Here is a 23,703-nt window from a genome sequence, read left to right on the forward strand (position 1 = left end):
TCCCATAACATAATTAAAAAAAAAAAAGTCCTGTTCCATCACACTTCTGAAAGAGTACCTCAATTTCCTGGAGTCATTACAGTTTTAGGGGAATTGAAATGGAATTTTCATGGCTTGATTTGAAGCCTTAAGTTTTGCACTTTGTGAGGTTGCATCTTTGAGACTTTGGGGCATGGCCATATTTGGACAAAAAGGTGGTGCGCATCGATAATGGTTCCATACAGCTGGAACAGCAAATTGTCAATCACAAGGAAGCCACACCCTGAAGTAAAACTACCATAATCTCATAGTCTGCTCCCTGCTGGACATGACAAAGAATGCATCTTAAGGTATTTTTGCATTGGATTCACTTCTCAGATGAGTGCTCTTCTTGTGTCATTTAGTTGATGGTAATTATTCACCTTGCATCATGAATCCATACGTGTCATAAACTGGGCTGGTGGCTGTCTGCAGCCTCCTGCAGCCACCAGAGCTGCTCGCAGAGCGACTAGCATCAAGCTTGAAATAAAGAAAAGTGTTTATTCATTTTATATATAAATGTAAATATATATATTTATATATATCATATATGTATTATATATATTATGACATTTCTCAGTTTCAGAAAATTTGGTTTTAATAAAAAAAAAATTAAAAACAGATTCAGTTTTACGTGTACTCATCAGGAATGTAACGCCGCAACATCGTTGTTAATGTTCCATGTATGGTAAAATTTAAAGCTCTGACTACTCCTCTGTTCCAACACTCCCTTCCTCACTCACTCTGTCACCTAAAATTTATTCTGGTGTGTTCTCCCTATGGGTTGCCTTTCTTCCCCCACACCCCCACCCCTCCATTGTATCCAGACTCATTAGTGCATAACGGGCTATCAACATGCATAGCAGGGTCTTGATTTAGATGCTCATCCTGATTAGCTTTTAATGAAGCCAGACCAGCTACCTGAATGGAACCATACAAAGTGGGATGAAGCAATAAGTAACACGTATGCGCCCTCCTGCAGAGACGCACAAATATAAACACGTATAACTTACATTCCCTCTGCTACCTTCATTGTTCCGTTATTACACCCAAGAAAGGAAGCATGAGACTCATATAGAATGCTTGATCACTCCAGATGTACAAATACAACCTTCTCAGACCCAGAAACGGTACCTAGGCATTCTGATCCTGAGTAGCAAACCCACACTTAGGTGTGAAGCAGGATGTGTAGAAGAGAATGGCAGTGTGGCTCAAATATTGCTTGACTGATAACGTAAAACAGAATCTAACAAAGACATAAGAATACAGTACAGCAAGTGCAAACGGTTGCTTTTAAATCAATTCATGCCATCAGCTCCTTCCAGCAAAATGCCGCTGTCATGGCTGCCAGTACTGAAGCTTGCCATCATGCAGACCTACAACAGTAATGAATACAACAGAACTAAACTGTCCCACTTTAGGCTGTCCGAGCCAGTATCAGACAGCCAGTATCTGCTGGTGCATCCAATATGCAGTTCTTCAATTTGCTGTAATGGATTTAATGTGCATTAACTCACGTGTAATCTGTTTTTGATTGTTACAGTTTATGGTTACTAGTTATATGAGACACAATTTTACATTGTGTATATTTCTGCTATTTTATCATAATATTGTTCCTTTACATACATTTACTCTATTTTCTTATTACTACTTGTAATATCTCTTATTTCTGAATGGAAATTTCTCTCAAGGGATTAATTAAGTACTTCTGACTTCCTATTTTTGATTTCTAGAGGTGATGTGCCTCGTGTTTGTCTATCAGCAGGATAACTCAGACCAATTTTCCTTACAGGTCGGGAGGCGAGCATGTGGCAAAGCCAAGAAAGAACCCCTTCAGTTTTGAGCTAAAAATTTTATGTCAGACACCGAACAAGTCATTGTACAAATGGATAAAAGCTTTCACCTTAAAAGGAGAGCTTTCTGCTAGTCTGCAGAGCTAAATACTGCAAGGCAACTTTTAATTCCTATTATGCGTGCTTAACCAGTGCATATCCCAAAGGGCCGTTTAATCAAAGTATTACAAATCATGAGAGACAACGTGCCGACGCTGCCGTCTCCTTGTCTGGCGATTCATCTAATCTTGTGGAATACAGTCCTCATTTGAAGACAAATGGAAAGATAAAATCAATCACAAGTGATTGCTTCGAGCATTTGTTTATTCATTAAAATATCAAGGAAGAAATTATAACACCTTCAAAACAAGTGTGTTTTAATAAACAGTAAATATGGACAAAGCATAAACATTTATGGTAGATGTATTCATCTAGACAAGAACGCAGATGAGCTCTATAATGAACAGAAATAATTGAAACTCATGGCCTCTCCCTCATTTTCTTTTCCTCTCATTCTCCCCTGGGCGAGTTTATTGAAGACCCATGCTGCCCTTGGATATTCAATTATTTTTCAGTCAGAGGTAATGGATGTTCTGAACGAATGCAAAGGCTGGCAATTCATTACAACAATCAGAATATGAATTCTTTCCCACCTCCTGTCCCCTTCTCTCATCTCAAACGCTTCACTCTTCTCTTCTCAAACTCATTCTTTACAATTTAGAATGTTAAACTCTGGATTTTTTTTTTTTAACCACCGATCTGATCTCGCTCAGATCATTAAGATATGATGTAGCTAAAAATCCTCCGGTTTTTTTTTGGTTGTTTTTTTTTTTATTTGTTGACTTTGGAACGACATAGTGCATACTGACAGGAAAGAGCTCTGTGAATAGATGAATGAAACCCTCTTAATGACAGCATGTGACATTCACATGAGGCAGATGGGATGCATCGCAACGCTGCGTGCTGATTAGTAGACACCCAATTTACACATTGTCCTCTCCCTACGTGAAGCGGAACATCAGGTTTCAAAAATACCTCGGATTCATTACAAACAGGAAAATCTTTAAGGTGATGCTGAAAGGTTACATTTGTCTCAGCTTTGTCCCATTTTCCATTTTTCATCTGTGCTTATGGGCAATACACTTCTCCACTCCCTGCAACGTTCTCATTATCGCCCACTCCCCCTCAACCTCACAGTGTTTCATTTTCTCCTGTCTCTCACCCTCTGCTCCAGCTCCCGGTGTACTTGCTCATTGACAGGGTCCACCTTAGTCACCACAGCTTTTCTACTCTCTGATTCAAGCTCAATGGTCATAACACAACACATGTCTACCAGCTCTTCCTGACATCTCTTCATCCCATCATCCAGTTCACCTCTCCGTTTTGGGTCACGCTTCAGAGCCCCCTTCTCTGCAACTGAGAATCCCAGCAGGCCCGTTAAAACCTCATCTGACAGCTCCACATCCAGGTAACCCGTTCCGTCAGATATCGTGGCACTGACTCGCCACAAACCACCGCTGCTGCTCAGTTTCCCCAGGAGAGTTACAATGAAAGCTTTGACGTGGATCTGCATGGTGCAGGGATATGGTTTGGAGTTCAGCTCTTCGAGCAGGCACAAGTATGTAAATGGTGGAGAGGTCAGAGTGATGTCACTCTGTGGGGCACTTTTTGCAGCCTTTTGATTGAATTCTGCAGCTTTTTGATTGAATTCTGCAGTGCTGGAGGTGTGACTTTGTCCCTGAGGTGCGCTGTGTGAGCTTTCAAATGAGGGGTCTTTTTCAGAAAATGCATTTTTTGATAATTTGCAGGCAGGTTTTAAACTAGACTCTGAAGTTTTGTAAGAAGCAAAATTGCTCCCTCTTCTAGGTCCAGGCTCTCCAGATCTCCCGGTTTGAACTCCATTGTCCTCCCCCTCTTCAACAAAGCAGTCCATATCTTCATCCATGAACTCGCTTTCATTATTTGCAAGAGAATTACTTCTTTGTGAAGCAGTACCATACAAAGGGGGCTGCTGGAGATTTGTTGTTCTGTTTGGAGTTTTTGGTATTCTGTTGTTGTTGTTCTGCTGCGTGCTTGTGTGTCCGCCATTAGACTGTGCAGTAACATTTGTGCTTTCTAGAAAAATCACACTGTCCAACTCATCAAGGGGAAGGTCATCGAAATCTTCCTCAGGAAAGTCTTCCTCTGCCGTGTCGTGATCTGTGATGTCTTGTTGAATCATGCGGTCAGAAGACGAGGGGTGAGTGAGGTCGGAGTCCTCGTTCCCGTTACTGTGACGATGACCTTGGACTGAACCACGTCTGCTATTCTGGGTCAAACCACTTCTGTGAGAGTGGGCAGAGGCTTCACTTCTACAAGAGACCAACAAATAACAGTTGACTAATTTAACACAGCTTTGAACTGAACTTTTTTTTGGTAAGTTTTCAGTCTATCAAATTTTGAATGCTCACAATTTCGATCAATCAAAAAAAAATCTATGAGACAACTACTGATTGAACCTAACGCATCAACAGATGAACACTGGCCACCATCATTGGTAAATGTTCTCTAATATGCCACCAGAGTGACGGCCGATACATACGGATTACAGCTGGTAAATCAGTGCATCTCTATAAATACTGAACGAGGACACAGACCTCTGCCAAGGCCAACAGCCCTTTCATCGGGACCCACAATCAATCCTACATATAGATATACCTAATTTTTCCCATGCAATATTTCCTAGGAAATGAATGAAAAAAATGAAAAAATGGCCTTTGATATGGACGTGCCTAAAAATATGATGCTTTTTAAGTTTTGCAAAAATTGGCTTGGTAGTTTTTTTTTCTTGTTATTCTTCCTTCTCTTGCAGAGGCTGCAAGTCCGCTTGAGTTATAGACCGAAATACTTCCTGAATGAACCTATGTGGATATTTCAAAAAAAAGGTCAGGTAAAACTGGCCAAGACAGGAAACTGCTGAGTTACCACAACAAAAAGTTAAGACATCACGCTGTCATCCACCTACCGAGATGAGGCATTTGAGATAAGGCTCCTAACAGAGGAGCTTCTCAAAGACTGAGTGGAGGTCTGAGTGGAGATGAGTGTCCCATAGCCGCTGTCTTGGACAGGTCTAACCGGGACCATTTCCACCTCCTCCTGGACCTCCAGACTGGCCAACAACTCTTGGTCATCCAGCCCCAGGTCCTCGATATCCTCATTACCTTAGGAGGAAACAGGCATGGTAAAAGTGGGTCATTTAAGCAGAGAAATGTGACGAGCAATCCTATTATCCTATACATATTTTTTTTTAATGACCTTTGCAGCACATAGTCGACACGCAAAGTCACACAAGTTGAGATGGAAGTTGCCTACCTTGGTGTGAGGGTGGAGCCTCTTCTCCACCCGGCTGCTGCTGCTCCTCTTCAGGAACTCCCAGCGTCCGACAAAGCACCTTCCCCTGTGAGAGAAGTGCTGATTATCACCTTTTGCTCTGGATAGATTGTTGCTATTATTACACACCCTGGTGATCAGGTCCAGACAACAACAAAAGCAGAGATGGGGTGAAATGTGCTCCCTACTGAATCTCTGTTTACCTGGTTATTCCTGTCCACCAAGTCTTCCACTTCACCGCCCAGGACCTTGATGTTAGCTGGCCCCAAAAGAATCACCCCGAGTCTGCAGACCATCTGCCCGAGCAACTGCAGCTTCACACCGGGCCTGAGTGTCCGTACGGGTCAACAAACCCATTTCGACATTCAGTACTTTTCAGTGTTACGATACAAATCCAGACCATCAATTGTGTTTTTCATGAATGAGAAAGAGTGAAACATTTAAGAAAAAAAAGCTTATTGATTTTTTATGTTTACACCATTCAGACAATCATTTATCCCATTGTTTATCTAAAACTAACTTAAAAGTTGAGACATTATTGCTGGAAAGCTGTAAAAACTAATTATTGAACTTTAAACATCTGTGGTTTTTCAAAGTTATCGGCAGGACAAGGAATCAAGGTGTAATTAAGTCTTTCAAAGATCAGTCTCTGACCTGAGAGCTGGGCTCAGCGCTGGTATGGGCTGATACTCCATGGCCTCCAAACTCTGGACTCCATCTGTGACCTGTACCACAAAGACCATGTTGATCAGAGACCACAGTTCACACACTCTCTATCTCTATTCCTGCTTTTGTGCATGGAAACAAAAACATCATCATCACTGATGACAAATTTAATCCTACAAATCACTTAAGCAACTAGGGTTGCATGACTTTCTCTTTTTTGAAAACATCCCACATGCCAGTATTTACATCTTAACCTGTAGCTTTCCTTTGCCAGAGTCAATATCATCTCTATAAAAACATGCTGAAATGATATTCACACTCACATACTGAAAAACACAAATGGTGTAAAAAGTAACATCGTACATTATTTCCAAAAATGTGGAAAAGCCCCTAAATCATATATTTATTGTTGTTCACCCATCATTAATGATGAGCACACAAGAGGAGATCTCAGCAAAACTGGACTGATATAAATAGCGGCACTTGGACCGGCACCGGTATATTGGAAGAACCACAAATACATGGCAGTGCAAATGACTTGCACATATTATTGTACATGCCTTCAAACAAGGTTAAATATACAGTAACCCTTTACATCAGCAGATAAACTTTGGCCACGGATATCTGTGACTGCCAATATGATGCACAGCTGATAGATCAGTGCATCCCAAACAGAGACTCCAAGAAAAGTGAAAATTAGATTAATATGGCAATCCATTTTTGTATTTCTATATACAGGATAGACAGTGCCAGGCCGGGCAACTCCAAAATCCAGTGCTGCTTAAATCTTCTCTCATCTGCTTTGCCTTTTTGAAGTGATGCCGGTGCAGTTCTTGACTGCAATTGGTCTTTGCCTCACATCCTAACACAACGTTTCCAAGCAACACCAGCACCATTCTGGCAAAAACTGTAGAGCGCTGACAAGTATATTGCTTAAGGAGAAAATTACAGTCTGTGCTTTATATTCCAGCAATTTACTCTCCCATATGCTCTCACTGATTGCACCTGTCCACTATGATTGGTTCGGAGGAGGAAAAGTCTTCCTTGTTCTACACAACCAAACATGCAAAGATAAATCTCGGTCATGCATTAGGGTTACATGCTTCATTGGGATGTTTGTAATTGGAGAGGACAAACTGATATAGGAAATAGCACCATATTTTATGATGTCAAAATTGACATGCATAATCTTAACACTCACTAATATATTTTGCTTCCATTTTGCAATTGCCTTGACTGTATATTTACAAATAATTAAAATAAGTCAGTAATTACTCGATAAACAATAGAAAACCTTTGCTTGTCATGAATGTCTCTCAAAGAACACCTTGTCTTCAGTTAGGACTGGTTCAGGTAGCTCTGAACCATTGATAGCTATGCTGCTACAGGCTTAGACTGCTGGGGGACACATCAGGTTAAATGGAGCCCTTCCCTCCTCTCCTCTCCTCTCCTCTCCTCTCCTCTCCTCTCCCCCTCTCTCCTCCTCTCCTCCCTGCACATTTTTGGAACTGTCACTACCACTACTTGTTGCACTTTGTAGTTTGGCCTTGGTGTCTCGCAGTCTCTCTGTGTTTCCACAGATCCACCAGAGCCCCAACCGCCGCCTGCATCACCCCCCCCCCCCCCTCTTATTCCCCACTGTTACACCGGCCTGCGCTCCCCTTCCATGAACCAGTCTGCCATCCAGTCCCCCATCAAGCTGGCTTGCTCTCCCTGCCTCCCCTTCCAAAAGCTTCCTTCTTCAACTGTTATTAACATTTCCATGTTTCCCACATTTTGTATTGTAAACTGTTTTCTTGTCTGTAACAACATCTACTGCACGTCTGTCCCTCCTGGGTGAGGGATCCCTCCTCTGTTGCTCACCCTGAGGTTTCTCAGATTATTCCCTGTTAAAAGGGTTTTCTATGGAGTTTTTCCTCAGTTGATGTGAGGGTCTAAGGGCAGAGGATGTTGTTATGATGCCATGTAAAGCCCTTTGAGACAAACTGTTTGTGAAAACCGGCTATACAAATAAAATTGCCTTGCCTTGCCTTGTCATTCCAACATGCGTGACTTTTTGTTGACTGCAGAAGTCAGGAAGTGCCAGCCAAATATTTTTAGCTCACAGATAATGGAGAACAACTACTAGCAACAACAAAATTGTCCAAAAAGTCCATTAAAAACTCTTAAAAACATTGGACAATATAACCAACATTGATTTAAGCCACAAAAAAAAAAATCAACAAAATAGAGCAGTCTGAGCAAACGTGAGCAGCTGGTTCATTCAGTTTGACTTCTTCACACTCACTCAAAGTGGTGCCGAACTGGAAGTACTCGAAACAAAGTGTTTGCGTATTAAAGAGTGTAGGACTGGAGAAAAAAGGCTTGAACCATTATGGAGGACGTCTTTGAGACTATGTAAACAGAGGTTTTGGACAGTTTTGTGGAAGTTAGTAGGTAGCCTCCCTTATCTTCAAGCTAAAAATATGTAGCCAGTGCTTTCTCTTATCTGGAGTAACCATGAAGGGATGAGATGGGGGGGGGGGGGGGGTGTGTCTTCATGAGTTCAAGACACCTAAATGTGAGTAGATGAAAGGCATGTTGGGAGAAGTGACGCTTTAAGAAAAGAACATGCATATTTAGTAATGAGCTTTAATCCGTTAACATGCACGTAAAATATCCCCACCATGTATTCTCTCACAGAGAACCAGACAATCAGGTTGTATCAGACGAGTTATAACGTGTCCTTCCTTTTAATTACGATGACAGTAAGATGCATTGACAGGTCAATATCAGGCACAAACTATCAAGAGGTTTTGTACTTCAATATACCTCTGACCTGCAGTAGCAGCATACGTGTTGGTCTGGCTTCCCAGGGCCTCTGTGTGTTCTGTGTGACTGAAGATACTTCGTCATTGGTACAGTCTGTGCCCCTCCACTTCTGCAGCTGACCATAGGCAGGCTGACTGATGTCTAGTAATGAGTCAACCTAAAACAGAGTGAGACTTCTATTACACGGGGCTGCCTTTTCCACACTATGCTAGTTGCCCTAAAAAGGTCTCCAAAAATATTTACTCAAATGAGAGAGAATTTATTGCTTTCATTGCTAGTTCTGTTTTCAGCGTTACTGTCGTATATCACTTTCTTTTCTCCGCTCCTCTGCTATACAGTACTCCTTCATACAAGTATTCTACTGATTAAGTCATTTTTGCGTATTTTTAGAGCAGTGGTTGTCAACCTGGGGGGTCAGGGATCTTTTCTGGGGGGGCGCCATTTGGTTGTGTTTACAAAAACAACAAAAACAGCAACCAAATATTTCCTTCCTATACCTCAGTAATATGAGAATGTACATTTAGGCCTGAAGTACACACGTTGATAGTAAAGGAATAGTTATTCAAATTAATCCAAAACCCTAAAGCCAAGATTTAATTTATTATTCTGTCTGTGAGCAGAAAAGTACAGGGAAAGTGCAGGATAACCTCTGTTTGAGAGTACTTTTTTACCATCTGACCTTCTCAGTACAAAACTAAGCTACTAGCTAGTTCCTACCTGGACACAGAAGGTTCCCCTGAGCTCAGTCTTCTGGGCTTGAGCAAGTCCTTCAGGGAGAACAGGATAGTCCAAGTCTCTCAGATCTGTCAACAGCCACTGGTCCAGAGCCTAAAATGTTCCATTTGTCATTTGATGAGGAAGAAGAGACTTTACTATGGGCTGGTTGCAAATATGAGATTCACGACATCTGTATTTCTTACTATAACACCTATTTAATGTCACTCCGGATAATCGCGTTAATTCCACTGCCAAAGAGCTAATCTGATCAGCACCCGTTATCTCTATGTTAACAGGATTACACAAAAAGTGCAGCCAAAGAAGAATTCATGACATTTGTGGCAGATCTGTTTCACATTTTGAAAATTTGCATTTTTATATTGTGTTTGGCTGAGATCAACTTGGCAAAGGTACGCACTCTCTGAATTTAAACTGATTTTCATACTTAACATTCTGTGACATGACAATTAGGATACAGTGAGATCTCATATGACGAACACTAGCCGTACTTCCCCTAACAAAGTCCCGACATAAATTATTCAACAAAGAGCTCCAAATATTTAAGGGATAACTTGTGACTTATTCAAGGATGACTTATTCAGCTGTTCAGCAATAATATTTAGGTATGCTGTGGCGTACAAATTATGCGTCACTGCTGGAAAACATACCCCACATGACGCCACCACCAGCTGGTACAGCTGACACCAAGCAGGATGGATTCATGCTGTTTATACAAAAATGTTGCTGTCAGCATGTTGAAACAGAACCCAGAATTTTTTTTCTGGCTATTAAGTGTCCTTTTACTCTTCAATCACCCACTTGATCACTGCCCACTATATCATGATCTTCTCTCTGTCAGTCTACAGTGCACCAGTTGAGCATGATCTTGGACTTTTGTTATCCATCTGTCCAATGAGTAATGTTGTTGCTCACCCATCAATTACATCTTTTTTTGTTATTTTACGATAAACTAGTTTCACCAGGCGTGTTGAGGTTTGATTGTACATCCTACCTGTTGGTTGATTTGCTGCTGTGACAGGCGGCCCTCTCCTCCTGCCTCTTCCTGAAGCCACTCCACACAGGCCTCCAGCCAGGCGAAAGGCACATGGACATGCCACGAGGCCTGCAGCCAGGCTTGGGTGGCATGCACCACAGTCTCAGGAGCCATTCCCCTCCTCCGTGTCTGCTTCTCCTTCACCACTTTCTTGTATCTTCACCTCACTAGAGAGCCGGGCAACTCCAGAATCCAGTGGTTGGTTATTTTAAATCTACTGCAGCAAATTAATTGAGTTCAGTTATCCATGATCACTCTATATTAAACATAATGATGATCCTTTATTTACTGGCAAATAGTTCCCTTAAACTGATCTGGTAAGGCTAATTGGTAAATTTCACTCTGTTCCCAGTGTGGAGTAACAGAGCAGCAAAAGCAACATTCAATTTATTTCGAGGTATAGCATCTAGCAATCTCGGAGGGATTGAGGGAATTTAATCTTAGTTAAGAAGTCATCCAAGCTCTCTACCTTTAAAACCACTTGACACCAAGTCAGGGGGGATTACATTATAATGAAGAAGCAGAGCTGTGTTTTCTGTTACTCAAGTTATTCTGTCGACATGGACAAGCCTAGCGTCAGCAGATACCTGCGATCTATCAGAGCGTAAAACGATAAAAAAACCGAGGGATGCATACAGAAGTAGCATTTAACAACAGGAAATTAGATACATTTAACAAAGTCAATCTTGCAGGAGTCGTATAATAAAGATAGGTTAAAATATGTAGCCCCTCCGTGACGTGTTGTAAATATCAGTCAAGGCGCCAAAGTTGTTCAACCGAACTTATTGGTCCTGTTGATACAACTATAGCTAACCTAAATTATGGCCAAAGGAACCCGTATGTTCGAAGAAGTTTCAAACCAAATAGTGATGCGATTTGCGTTCACAAAACACCACAGCAAGTCAATCATACCTTATAAACAAGACAGCTTGAACATTGTGCTTCACCGGATCTTACCCTGCATCCAGAAAGAGGGCGTATCTATCTGCTTGCGAAACACACAGCGGTGTGACTGAGCACAGTTTCAGCCAATCAGAATATTTTCTGGTTTGAGTTGCGCTGTCGTTCTCCAATCAGCTCGCTAGTCAAATTGCACAATTTCAGGTTTGGTGGAGAAGGAAAGGGATAGGGAACGAGCGAGGTGTTGCACTACAGGTTTGTGTTTTCACATTATTTCCTCCCTTCTAAACGGCATACATTTGCTTTGTGCATTGAGGGAGGACACGCGTATCATAATATAAATGTATGTTTAACAACCACGGTGTTATTTGTTAGGGTTACGCTGGCCAATTAGCTGACCTGTCTTGCTCCTCTTGTGCTCCAACGAATTCATGGCAAGATGGCGAAATTAGCTAACCGCTAACATGAGTTGTCCGAGGTGATCGTTGTATTGTCGATTGATAGCGTTCTTCGGAACTTAGTCGTGTTGACTAGATACGACGGATTGATTTTCAACACGTAAGCAGTTAGAAAGTGGGTTTGAGAAGAGATTGCGAAGCGTAGTGGCTAAGGTTTAATGCAGTCTTTCGACGAAGTGCGTGGCTAGCTCATTTCCCTTCAGGCTATCATAAGTTAGCACACAGCCAGTAGCAAACATGTACCATAGCTACCTAGCAACAAGCTAAGTTAGCCATGATTCTAGCTAACTTTCGATCAGGTCAGTTTATCTTCAGTAGTGGTCAGCGCACTCATCGCTATTCTTTTGTTTCGTTTGTCAGTTTAGAACAAGTAGAAGCCGCAGAATCGTGGTAATGAAAGCTATAATTTACGTTCTTGATTGTAGCGATCGCTTCTTTATTTCTACAATTCTACAATTTCATTTTAGCAGACGCTTTTAGCGACGTACAACAAAAGCAATGATTTAATTTACCAGTGAAATATGCGAATTGCCTGCTTTTCTTTTTTCTTTCCACGTAAGATTATTCTCAGTTTAATTCCGCTTTATTTTTCTATTGATAGCCTTGATCCTTCCTGGGTTAGAGCAAATTTGCTATTTAAAATGGCAGTGTAAATTAATTAAATGATCGGAGTTGTTGAATGCAATATATTTCAGTGTGTCAATTAGCCTCTCCCTTCTGAACAGGTCGTAGCTGCTGTTTGGTCCTTGCTTATTTAGTTCCGCCTATTAACACGCCCTCATCCCTGAAATAAATATCGGTGAGTGCAGATTTTCTGGCAGTTTTTCTAACTGGTTTTTCTGGCTACATCATCCTGGCTTCTTGAATAGCCAGATCATCACAAACACACACACACACACACACACACACATTTTGAGTTAACTGATGTGTTTGTTCATCCTCTTACAATGCTGACAGATTACCACAGCTCACAGGGGCTAGTTCTCTGCTTCTCTCTCCCTGTCGCTGCCACCTGTTCCCTGGACCTAGGTGCCAACTCCCTCTCTTGCACTGTCAGAAGATCATGGAGACAGAAATCGACCAACAAGACGACGCTTCATTCAGCAACTCAGAGACAAACGGTACAATATCTATAGATTGTGTTGTCAATATGCATCAGATTATTTTAGGACTTTTGATTTATGCAACATAGTGATGCCAGTTATTGTTGGTTAATACAGCTTTGTTTTGACAATTTTTTTTTCTTATAAGATTTAACCACTGTAATGCTTGAGGTAGAGAATATCAGATCGAAAACAAATTCTGTGATTGACTTTCTCTTAAAATTGTGTTTATAAAAGCATTGTGATCAACACTGAATATCCAAGTTTCATGATGACCTTTTTTAATATGGATTTGGACTTAAGAAAAGACTTTGAAAATATAAACCGTACAATTTTCTGCTTCACTCTACTTTCTGCAGTCTTTTTGATTACATTTTATCCAAAGGACTGCTGTTTGTAGGTTTGTCAGTGTTTATTTTTATCTCCTTATGCCAGGTAAGCGCCCTGCTGAGGATGCAGATGAGCAGAAATCATTCAAGCGCTCCAGGAATTCTGACGAGATGGTTGAGCTCCGTATCCTCCTGCAGAGCAAAGTAAATCATCTTTTCTTTCATTTTGTTTCATGTGGAAACTGTGTGATTTATTTGTATTTTTGTCTTCTTCTGTAAGCCAGCATATTTCTCATATTCCCGTGTTTATGGCTTTGTCTTTGTTTGCACGATCACAACCCTGTCTCTTCAATAATTTATTTACATGTTTTGATATGGATTGTTTTTAGTTATTGTTTTTATTATTGTACTTTTGTAAATTTTTTTCATGGTTTCAGGATTGCAAATTCTTTGTTTTCACAGAATGCAGGAGCTGTAATTGGAAAGGGTGGCAAAAATATCAAAGCCCTTCGTACAGACGTGAGTATATTTATTTTACAGACGTTGAATTTTAAAATTTTTGGTCTTTATTTTTCTCCCCTCTATTGGTGCAGTGCCTCCTAAAACTAACAATCCTCCTTGGTAGGAAATTGGGATTTATTTGTAATTCTTGAAAACAGAACCCAGAATAACTGATTTAAAAAAAAAAAAACGTATTTTGTTTTTTGGCTATCTCTTCTGTGTAAGTAAAGGGTGTAGTTAGTTGATATTAGTCATCCATTCATGAGATCTGCTGACAGGCTCTTGGGTTGTAACGTTTTTTCTTTTCTAATGCGCATGATTGCCTCAGCTAAACTCGCCCTAGGCACAAACGTCCAATTTCAATTTGTTTCTCGGTAATGATCATTTATGATAACTATTCTGTTGGTCTTATTAATATAACTTTATAGGTGGTGTTAATGCAGTCACCAGCACTGTGAGCTATAGTTTAAGTGTCAGGGTGACCTGGACAATTCTTGTTTCATTCAGTACATTGCCTCTTTCTCTAGCCCTCCACAGTTTGTCCCCCCACCCCCTCTCACTGTCTCTAGTCTATTCCCCAACATTAAAATCTTCATGGTCTTAATATACCATTATCCATTTTCCAATGTCACCTTTTCTCCTCTTCTCTCTTTGACAAACCAATCTCTGAGAGAATCAAATTAAGTCACGTTTGATCGGTGTAGAGCCTGTATATTAAAATGTATTCCTCTTCCCTCTCCCTTGTTTATTATTTTACTGTTGACTTTTTGCCCACTTCCTCCTCTGTTGCCCATGTTCTGGATGGCCCCTCCTGCGCCCGCCCACCTGACACCCTGGTTGGCCCTGCCCATAATCGTGCCCTGTCCCTAAATGGGCGCCTTACTTGATTGACATCTGTGCTCGAATGGCCCTGGCCCCTGCCCATGCCACGCCCAGTACAATGCCAGTGTGTCAGTCCCAGACAGCAGTGGGCCTGAGCGGTATGTCCCTAAGCTCCTCCCTCTCACTGCCTGACTACAGGTCAAACAAATAAGAGAAGATGAATAATAGTCATCCTGCCTCTGTCAAGTCACTGTATTTTTAACCTACCTGTTCTCACAGTATTTTAGCCTAAGTTAAAATGCCTAAATGCATTTATGTCCAAATCTGCCTGTAAAAGCCATGTCAACATCCTTTTACATGCCATTTTGAAGTCACGTCAACATTGAAACATAGGCTGGTGTTGTCAAGGTTTTTCCACAATCTGCCTCTATCTTTTCTAATCTTTGCTATAATCTGTGCCGGTATTTGCAATATGTTAGTGTTTTTGTTATTTTTCATTGATTATCCCATCTTCATGTCACCTGTGCTTTCACCCCTCTTCCCCTTCAGAGTGGATCTACTGGTGTTTTATTTTTTTTTCTGTTAGTTTTATAAATCGTCTGTTTCTTGCACCGTCCCATTCTTTCCCTGTGATGTCCCTATTATGTTGTTAGGGTTAGATTGTCCATCCATTCCAAAGTTCAAAAGGCAAAAACTAGGATTCAAGTATGTGTTTTTCCTTCCTGCCTTCTGCTTCATCTGAGCTTGGTCATTCACTGCTGGAGCTGTTGAAAGTGCAGGATGTCACTGTCCCACTCATCTCTGCATTCTTTGGTTTTATATTTATTGCTTCTCCCATCCCCTAAAAGGCATCAATTCCAGTGGTGGCAAGCTTATTTTTCCATTGTATAACCTGCTCTGTTACTCTTTCTCAGCTGTCTACTATTCTACTTCCATGTACAAATGTTGCATAAGTTCTGTGGATTGATATATTCGTTGTTTTTATTTTATTTCACTTGGTGGGTGCCGACAATAAAACATTATTTTGATTCTGCTAAAGAAGCAGCAGACTTGCTGTCAAACATACAGATGCTTTGTAACAGATAAAAGGAGAAGAACACGTATATTTCTTTCTCCATTTTACCTGCTCTTTTAAATTTGGGTTGGTCAGCTTGTTTTGGGATCATTAAAGACAAAATCTCTGTAGCATGCGTGCATCCACCCAGTTATGCTTCAGAATTCTCTTTGGCACCATTGGTGCTTTCTCCTGCCAGACCCTCCCCCAGATTTCACTCTCCCCGTCTTGCCCCTTCAGTGGTCACCAAATGCTGCCACTTTCCTTTGGTTCCCTTATTTATTTTGTCTCTTTTCTTCTTTTATCTGGACAAATGACCATGTTCTTTAAATTGCATTGTTTGGGTACTTAAATTTGATACATGTTGGATTATCAATGGCCTACCATTTTAGTGTAGCAAACACTGTGCCTTAGATTAGCTTAGTTTCAGAAGTCAGTTGAAAAAATGGGATTTGACTATTATCTATGGCAAAGACTACTGAGGGATGGTGTGAATTCTCTGATCTGAAATGCTGTTCCCTTCCTCCCGGGATGCCTCACTGGCACCCCCACCCTGTGTCTGTGGCCGTGCGCTGGTTGGTGTAACATGAAGCATCCTAAGCATCAGTGCAGACATTGAGACCGTTGGGGAAATCCTGCTGAAGATTATCCCAACACTGGAGGAGGTGAGAAGAACCTGATGAACTGTGCTTCACAGTTGTATTCCTCATCCAGATTAAGTCAAACCCAGTCACCAAATTTTGAATGACAGTAAGACCATAGCACCTTTCATTGTAATTGAGTCATATCTCCAAAACTCTTAAATATATTTTGGATATATCTATGGGATATGTGTCAATCTGAAATGTTTTTGCATTGATCTGAATAGATGGTATTTTAAAATGCTAATTTCCTCCCAGTACCAGCAGTACAACGGTATGGATTTTGACTGTGAGCTTCGCTTGCTGATCCACCAGAGCCTGGCTGGCTCCATCATTGGGGTGAAGGGAGCCAAGATCAAGGAGCTCAGAGAGGTATATTAGTATAGCATCACTTGCAGAGCTTAGCAGTTCATAGATTTGGCAGGATGTTGTGCTTACGTTCTCATTTAGAGTTCTGTAGCCGAGTTTTTTTTATTTAACTTGTATACTTGCATTTACTGGATTAAACCCAGCTGGAAGTTCTAGGCTAGCACAGGGTTGTTGTCTTGTTGTACCTGGTACATATTTATTGATTTGTTTAGCCATTTCTCTTTTGTGCTGGTCATTTTTCCCAGCAAATACTTATTTTTCCACAAAGAGGCAATGTAATGTTCATAAAATGTTAAAGTCTTCATTTTGTTGTTGTTTTTTAAATGAGTCTGCTCTATAATGTCTCCCCTTTTTTGTGTTCTTGTCTTTCTCCAGAACACAAAGACCAGTATCAAGCTCTTTCAGGAGTGTTGTCCTCAGTCGACAGACCGGGTTGTGCTGGTTGGTGGTAAAACTGAGAGAGTTGTGGATTGTATCAAGACTATGCTGGAGCTCATCGCTGAAGTAAGATTGTGCTACAGTGCTTTGCAAGCACAGTTATATTCCTTTAAAATGTCAAATGTGTCTAAGTAGGCCAGTATATCCTCCTCTGAACTTTTCAGGCTCCCATAAAGGGCCGCACACAGCCATACGACCCTAACTTCTATGACGAAACGTATGAATATGGAGGTTTCACCATGATGTTTGAAGAGAGGGGAAGCAGCCGCAGGCTTATGGGAGGATTCCCTATGCGAGGTAGTAGATCTAGTGGTGGAGACCGAGGGTTTGACCGAATGCCCTCCAGCAGATCAGGACGTGGACCGTTGCCTCCCTCCCGCCGGGATTATGACGAGATGAGTCCTCGTCGGGGTCCTCCTCCACACCACCAGAGTAGGGTTGGGAGGGGGAGTTCCCGTGGACGCAACATGCCCATGGGACACCCACACAGAGGAGGGTAAGAGATGAGCGTAGTGACACTCGTTAAGTTGCTCTCCTCTGTCATCCTCTCTTTGCTTTAATTCTCGCTGTCATGCGCAGATCACCTGAGTTTGTTTTTTATTTTTTGGTAATTAAGTTTCACACGACATATTGGCTTTACTTGAAACCGCTGTAAAACATTTTTTGCTCAGTTTAACTGTTAAATGATGCCGTGATCCCCTTTGCTCACTTTGAAGTAGACTGTCATTCTTGTTAACTATTTGAAGTATTTGATTTTGTAGAAGTAGTACAATATCTATGGTTCTGTACTTTCCTTCTAGAGAATGTTTAGTTTAGAATGATGTCATCCACTTTTTAGATGCTTTATTAGGTGATGTGTTTTTCTGTATCCCCAAACTTGCTTTAACATTGTCCCATTCATGGGACAGACTGAGTCCAGTAGTTTGGCTGTAATTGAGTGTCACTCATCTGGAAGTATTTATTTATATTCATTATTATCCATTCCATTAAGTATTTGTTCTCATCCCTGTATGTCTGGGTGTCTTTTCCCATCTCCATCTTGCCCACAGAGATGACCGTTACTATGACTCGTACCGTGGCTCAGATGAAAGGTCAAAGTAAGTTTCTGTCCCCAAACTTCTGCTCTTTTAACTTGTCTTATCAGGGATACTTTGACACTGTTGTACTTGAACTTTCACTCACAGCACTTTCACTTTGTAACGATAATTCACTTAAGCAAATATTCTCCTATACCATTTAGCGGTACATTGTTTTTTACTCTCTTTCACCCTGTGGTCTTAAGTCATTTACGAATGCTGTCAGGACCTTGGGTTTTCCTTCCACAAATGTAAACAGTGATCTGCTGTGGTTGTAGTAAAATAAGATCCAAGTGTTGAGGTATCCCTACGAGCCCATCACATCCCTCCCTAACTGCCAAACCATTGCAGTTTTTTCTAATTTGCCTGGTTGTCCACTTCACCTCGAAGCTTGTGTCAAACTAATATGTTGTAAACTTATAACCTCTTGTCATATCACATAATTTTCAAGTCTAATGGTAGCCTTGGAAATATCATTACTTCACAGTATGTTTGCTTCTAATTCCTCTACCTGCAAGTCCCTTAGCTTGATCCCCATTCACCTGTTCAAATTGCACTTATTTGGAGTGCTTGGTTTGAAGCTGCAGCAATGTAGTATGACAACCACTTGTGTTAATAACCCACTAAATCTGCAATTCAGTCCCAGTGTTTTCTCCAGTTGTGAATGCATTTGTGGTGGTGTATATGAGGGTCATGTGCTGATGGGCAGCTGACATTCATCACTTGACACCCCTGCAAATTGGCATGCTTTTACAAGCAGCACAATAATGTAATATTCTGAACACAGAGATGGGATGCAAACTGGCTGCCGATGGAGACTAGTGAGGAAAATGGTGATCTTGTGTCTATAGATTCACATGGCAGTAACATCTGCACTTACACATTCTTCAGGAAAAGCAAGAGTACCAAAAAAATCCAACACATAATATGGGGGGGGGGGGGGGGGGGGGATAGGAGCAGCCCATGGCTCTGATCATTATCACCACCACCTGTCACTCCTCTCACCATAACACTGTCAGAGCTGTTCCTGTTACTGTGTGGGAAGATGGCTGAGAGGAAATGTGTTTATACTGTAATCATGCTCAGCGTGTGTGCAGTTTGACCTAGAACAGAATTTTTCTTTGGAATGTTGTCAAGCACTAAGAATTTTCTATTTTCTACCCCCCACCCCACCCCCTTTCATTCTCCCTCCCTCTATGACACTCCTTCATCAACAGTGACAGAAGAGGCAGACCGGATCGCTACAGCGATAGCATGGTTAGTGACCCTTTGCTAAATGCATGCAGCTCTGGTTTTAGCATCTCTCCGTGTGCCAGCATCCTCAGGCTAGCAGACTGGCTGATTCCAGTACTAGACTGTAAGCTGCGAGTGTCCATCGTGTGTTGACATTACAAATGTTGCTGGTCACTCATCTGGCCTTCGAGCCAGGCTAGTTTTGGAACAGTATAAGCCAAGCCATCCCATCAAATGACCATAATCACCACAGCTGGAGACACCCCATAATAATCAGCTATAATTGCCCTCATGCTGTGTACTTTTCATGGCCAGCCTGTTTTTTCCTGCAAAGAGAGAGGATGTTGGGGGTGGGGGTGGCCGTGGTTGGTTGCTAGGCAATAATAACGCTTTGTTGACAGACTGGAAGGTTTCTCTCTCTCTCGCTCTCCCTCTCTGAGAGCTGGCAGGATACTGCCTGCCGTTGCTCAGCAACAGCATTTTGAATTGCCTGTTGCCCTGGTGACAGCAGCAGCTGAATAGCAGGTGAAAATGGGGGCTGATGGAGATGCAAGGAGAGACGGGAAGGGGGGATGGAGGGAGGGAAGGAGGAGGAGTCTGGCATATGGATGAACACTGGGTGGCTTTTAGTTGAGTCTACTCCACGGATGAGGCTATTGCATTATCCATACATTTGTGCTTACAATCCTGTGTTCACTCAAATGGGATCTGTAGAGATGGACGAATCGGCTGCCCTGTATGTAACTCATGTGTGCCTCTTTCTCTTTTACAGAGCGGAGGAGGATATGGTAAGTGCTCAGCCTCATTTGTTTTTCTGTGGCTTTATATTTGGATGTAGTTTCAAGGCTGGGGAGCCGGGGCCTCGGTGATCCTCCCAACAAACTGTAGTGACGAACAGTTAGTCTGGATATAGATCATTTTGAGTCGAGCGTGACATTGCAGGTGACATTATCACATCTTTAGTTTGTATGCAGTGCTCATTTGTCCTTCAGTTTTTTCCTCTTCAGTAGATATTTTGAACATGTATTGTTGTAGTATTATGTTCAAATGTTCTTGTTTTACGGACCAGTGTCACAGAAATAACTGAGTCAGTGACCTTTGTGATTTTTCTCTCATGCATAGACAACAGTTCCTCCTGGGATAGCTATCAGTCAAGTGAGTACTTTTCTCGGTCAAACATTGCAATAATTAAAAAAAAAAACCTTTCTGGGAAATATGTCATTTTTTCAGGAGGCTAAGGTTTGATTTTTGGTGATTTAGTCACTTCATTATCTCATTCCCGACTGTTTTTTCCCCTACCACTGTGGTTTCCCTTCCTCGAACCAACAGGTGGACGAGGCTCCTATAATGACATGGGTGGTCCTGTCATCACCACACAAGTAACGATCCCTAAAGACGTAAGTAAACAAAGACACACAGATTCTATAGTCTGATTAAAATAATTAATTGTTTTTGGTGATCATGTCCTCACCAGTTGTTCCTTTATAAAACATGAGCTTTACTTTACTCATGTATGCAGCAGCATAGTATTTTGTCCAGTAAGTCACGCTGTCTCCCACACTGACTTCCACATACACGCACACTTGTTTGGAATTATTTTAACAGATTTGTTACTCAGTTTTCCACATTTCCTTTTAAAGTGTAACCTATGTTTTTCTACTTCCCTCATTCTCTTCACTGTACCCGATCGACAGCTGGCTGGCTCTATTATTGGTAAGGGAGGCCAGCGGATCAAACAAATCCGCCATGAGTCTGGAGCCTCCATCAAGATTGATGAACCTCTGGAAGGTTCTGAGGATCGCATCATCACTATCACCGGCACCCAGGATCAGATCCAGAATGCCCAGTACCTTCTACAGAACAGGCAAGTTCCGATGCAGCCCCTTAAATATCCCTGTTTGATCATCTGAATCCGAGTTGAGCATTTATCTAGTATAACTGTGCTTATCAAGTTTACTGACAAGTCTGCACTAAGTTAGAAACCTTTTTAAAACCATGACACAATACTCTGAGCTTGTGTATGTCTGGTTTGCAAAGAAGGTCAAATACTCCCCTGTAGTCCTGCCAGTCCAGGCACTATGAACAAGCACAGACTTGAGACACCCTGGCACCTATGTTTTACGATCTTGCATCTTGATGTTTGTTAACCCACTTCTTGTTGGGTTTTCTCTTGCCTGCTGTCTCTTCTTCACTAACACCCTTCCTTTCTCCCCCATGCAACCCGCAAGTAGTTCAAACCTTCCTCTTACATGAAATGGCGATGAACAGGCAATTGTTGTCATAGTATATTTTTAAAGGGTCATTGTGATTGACAAGTTGAACAGTCATATTTGTCTATTTGAAATATGATTGAAAAACCCTAGAATGTACTTGCCATCAAAGCCGTTTCACTGTCAAGCAGGGAGTGGATTGATTCTTCCCCTGGCTGCTGCTGTGTGGAAGACTAGTGATTTTGTTGTTTTTAGTTAGATCAACCGACAACAAATCACAGTCTGCCAAATAGCAGGGGCTCCACCTCTTCTGTCTCCCTTGGCAACCAGTAGGCACGTATAATACACACTACTTCCTTGTTGATGCTATCTGAGCTTAGCCAGAATGCTAATACAGCTGTAGACCCTGCTGTTGCTGTCTCATGAGTAGAGTAGTGTTGCCATGGTAACTAACCCTGCCTCCCTTTTCCTTCCTCTCCTCCCCCTTCAGTGTGCTGCACCTGCTTGGACTCAAGGACTAACCACACCCCTCTTCTTTTTTTTTTTTTCCCTCATCTTCCTCGCACTCCTTGAACCACTTATGTCATATCTTTCCCATTGATCGTCCTCTCTCGCCGTCTCTCTTACCCGCTCCGCATCCTTTTGTCAAAGACAGCACCCCCCCCCCCCCCCGTTAGTTTGTGCTTAGTAATAGAAAACAATGTCATTGACTTGTGACTTGCACTCTTCTTCTCGTGTATTTTATTTATTTTTCCACTCTTTTTATTTCAGTGTGAAGCAGTACTCTGGTCATTTGCTGTAAACCCAGGACTGACTCAGATTGAAGCAGACTCAGACTGCCCCCCCTTTCCCCCCCACCCCTTCAAACTTCCTTCCCCTGTCCAACACAGCCCCTTCAGACTATAATTCTGGATTGTGGGTATCTTTTTTTTAATTTTATTTTATTTTTGTATTTTTTAATAAAGTAAATGTCCAACATTCCTGTGCATAAGAGATGATCTGCATTTTTAAAAAGTGTAGTCCTTTAGTTTACCTGATACACTTTGCTTTTTGTTTCTAACACACATCTATCAAAAGATTCTTACGTCTCCTGATGGACAAAAATAAACATAACCTTTTTATTTTTTTGGATCGTTTTGTTTTTTTATGACTTGTATGAGTGTTTGTCACCGGTTTAATTCTGTCCTGTGTATATGTGCGCACACATATGTGTAGGTCAGTACGTTTCCTGTTTATATCAGTCCTTCAACACACCCCATTACCGCTTTGTGCATCATTCAGAATGTAAGCTATGTTTCTCTTTATATTGAATAATTTACAATTTTCTTAAGCGATGTGGGAAATTTAATTCTTAATTGGTTTTGGGGTGTTGGCGCTAGGACTCTGTACACACCAGATAGAGGACAGTGTGGCTAATCTGAAAGAATATTCTTTGTAGTTGTGTGATGAAATAAACTGAAATAATTTGAGTTGCCCCTTCAGATGGAAACAAGTAGCTAAACATTTGTTTTGCAGATTTGACAAGTGATGTTGACTGTATCTATTTGTCCCTGCAACTTCCTGTGCTCCACACTCATTTGCTGTCCATGCTGTAGACTTCACATTGTCAAATTGTAAAATGAATAAAGATGCCACTTTTTACTCAACCAATGTTCTTTTTCTTAATAAGAGGGGTGGGGTGCATGCCTTAGGGCTGCTTGAAATGGAATCAACATGATTGCTTTATGTTTTTTGGGTTTTTTTTAAAGTCCAAATTTCCACAGCCTATTGCCACAAGTTTATTGATTTGTCTGATTGAAGACCAAATACATCCTCAGATGATTAAGCCGTGCAGGTAAAGTAGCTGCAAATGTCATTTTACAAAGAGGATCACGAGAGACGCTAATGTGTTCATGGTCGTTTGAGGAGCAGACTATTATAAAAGGGGAATGACATGTCCTGTCCGCCTTATATAACATGTTATACCATTTGGATATCCCAGCTTTACTTTAATGTTTTGTGTATTGGAGCTGTCGACGTAGCTTCCGCTTTCCAAATGCTGACCTCTTTATGATTGGTTTATCAGCTTATGATGTAGCCATAAGAGAGGCTGTGATTGGTCA

At 41.5% G+C, this 23,703-nt stretch overlaps 2 protein-coding genes across 12 annotated transcripts; one reads left to right on the forward strand and one right to left on the reverse strand.

The window, feature by feature from the left end:
• Window positions 1–2,165: 2,165 nt before the first annotated feature.
• rmi1 (RMI1, RecQ mediated genome instability 1, homolog (S. cerevisiae)) lies at window positions 2,166–12,101 on the reverse strand. 7 transcript variants are annotated; one of them, XM_086206295.1, is made up of 9 exons: window positions 11,767–12,101; window positions 10,426–10,681; window positions 9,414–9,524; window positions 8,704–8,853; window positions 5,874–5,944; window positions 5,423–5,546; window positions 5,202–5,286; window positions 4,855–5,050; window positions 2,166–4,201 (listed from the first exon to the last, which is right to left on the reverse strand). In XM_086206295.1, exons 2-9 carry the CDS (start codon window positions 10,579–10,581, stop codon window positions 3,052–3,054), a joined length of 2,043 nt encoding a protein of 680 aa, XP_086062421.1. In that variant the 5' UTR covers window positions 10,582–10,681; window positions 11,767–12,101; the 3' UTR covers window positions 2,166–3,051. The 7 variants fall into 7 exon arrangements, with proteins under 7 accessions (XP_086062421.1, XP_086062418.1, XP_086062419.1 ...); XM_086206292.1 differs by having other exon boundaries at window positions 10,426–10,684; XM_086206293.1 differs by lacking the exon at window positions 11,767–12,101 and adding an exon at window positions 11,425–11,467 and having other exon boundaries at window positions 10,426–10,684.
• hnrnpk (heterogeneous nuclear ribonucleoprotein K) lies at window positions 11,532–23,247 on the forward strand. Of its 5 annotated transcripts, none has more exons than XM_086206298.1 (17): window positions 11,532–11,622; window positions 12,551–12,624; window positions 12,855–12,946; window positions 13,364–13,461; window positions 13,720–13,776; window positions 14,695–14,738; window positions 16,227–16,299; window positions 16,534–16,647; window positions 17,020–17,148; window positions 17,247–17,578; window positions 18,132–18,179; window positions 19,376–19,415; window positions 20,164–20,179; window positions 20,514–20,546; window positions 20,721–20,788; window positions 21,086–21,255; window positions 22,373–23,247. In XM_086206298.1, the coding sequence occupies exons 3-17, from the start codon at window positions 12,889–12,891 to the stop codon at window positions 22,401–22,403; spliced, it is 1,311 nt and encodes a 436-aa protein (XP_086062424.1). In that variant the 5' UTR covers window positions 11,532–11,622; window positions 12,551–12,624; window positions 12,855–12,888; the 3' UTR covers window positions 22,404–23,247. The 5 variants fall into 5 exon arrangements, with proteins under 5 accessions (XP_086062424.1, XP_086062423.1, XP_086062427.1 ...); XM_086206297.1 differs by having other exon boundaries at window positions 11,543–11,622; window positions 12,783–12,946; XM_086206301.1 differs by lacking the exon at window positions 22,373–23,247 and adding an exon at window positions 22,092–22,353 and having other exon boundaries at window positions 11,543–11,622; window positions 12,783–12,946.
• The last annotated feature ends 456 nt before the right edge of the window (window positions 23,248–23,703 follow it).

The sequence above is a fragment of the Aulostomus chinensis genome, chromosome 6, assembly GCF_037954235.1.
Source record: "Aulostomus chinensis isolate RoL2024-O1b breed Wild chromosome 6, RoL_Achi_v1.0, whole genome shotgun sequence".
Lineage (NCBI taxonomy): Eukaryota > Metazoa > Chordata > Actinopteri > Syngnathiformes > Aulostomidae > Aulostomus > Aulostomus chinensis.

What these genes read in the sequence shown, in the direction of transcription:
- rmi1 (XM_086206295.1), bottom strand. Translation starts at nt 10,581, where the DNA reads ATGGCTCCTGAGACTGTGGTGCATGCCACCCAAGCCTGGCTGCAGGCC. An exon ending in GCGCTGAGCCCAGCTCTCAG is followed by an intron (nt 5,547 to 5,873) that starts GTCAGAGACTGA and finishes ACGGACACTCAG; the next exon opens with GCCCGGTGTGAAGCTGCAGT. An exon ending in ATCTCAAATGCCTCATCTCG is followed by an intron (nt 4,202 to 4,854) that starts GTAGGTGGATGA and finishes GGTCTCTTGTAG; the next exon opens with AAGTGAAGCCTCTGCCCACT.
- hnrnpk (XM_086206298.1), top strand. Translation starts at nt 12,889, where the DNA reads ATGGAGACAGAAATCGACCAACAAGACGACGCTTCATTCAGCAACTCA. An exon ending in TTATCCCAACACTGGAGGAG is followed by an intron (nt 16,300 to 16,533) that starts GTGAGAAGAACC and finishes ATTTCCTCCCAG; the next exon opens with TACCAGCAGTACAACGGTAT. An exon ending in TGCTGGAGCTCATCGCTGAA is followed by an intron (nt 17,149 to 17,246) that starts GTAAGATTGTGC and finishes TGAACTTTTCAG; the next exon opens with GCTCCCATAAAGGGCCGCAC.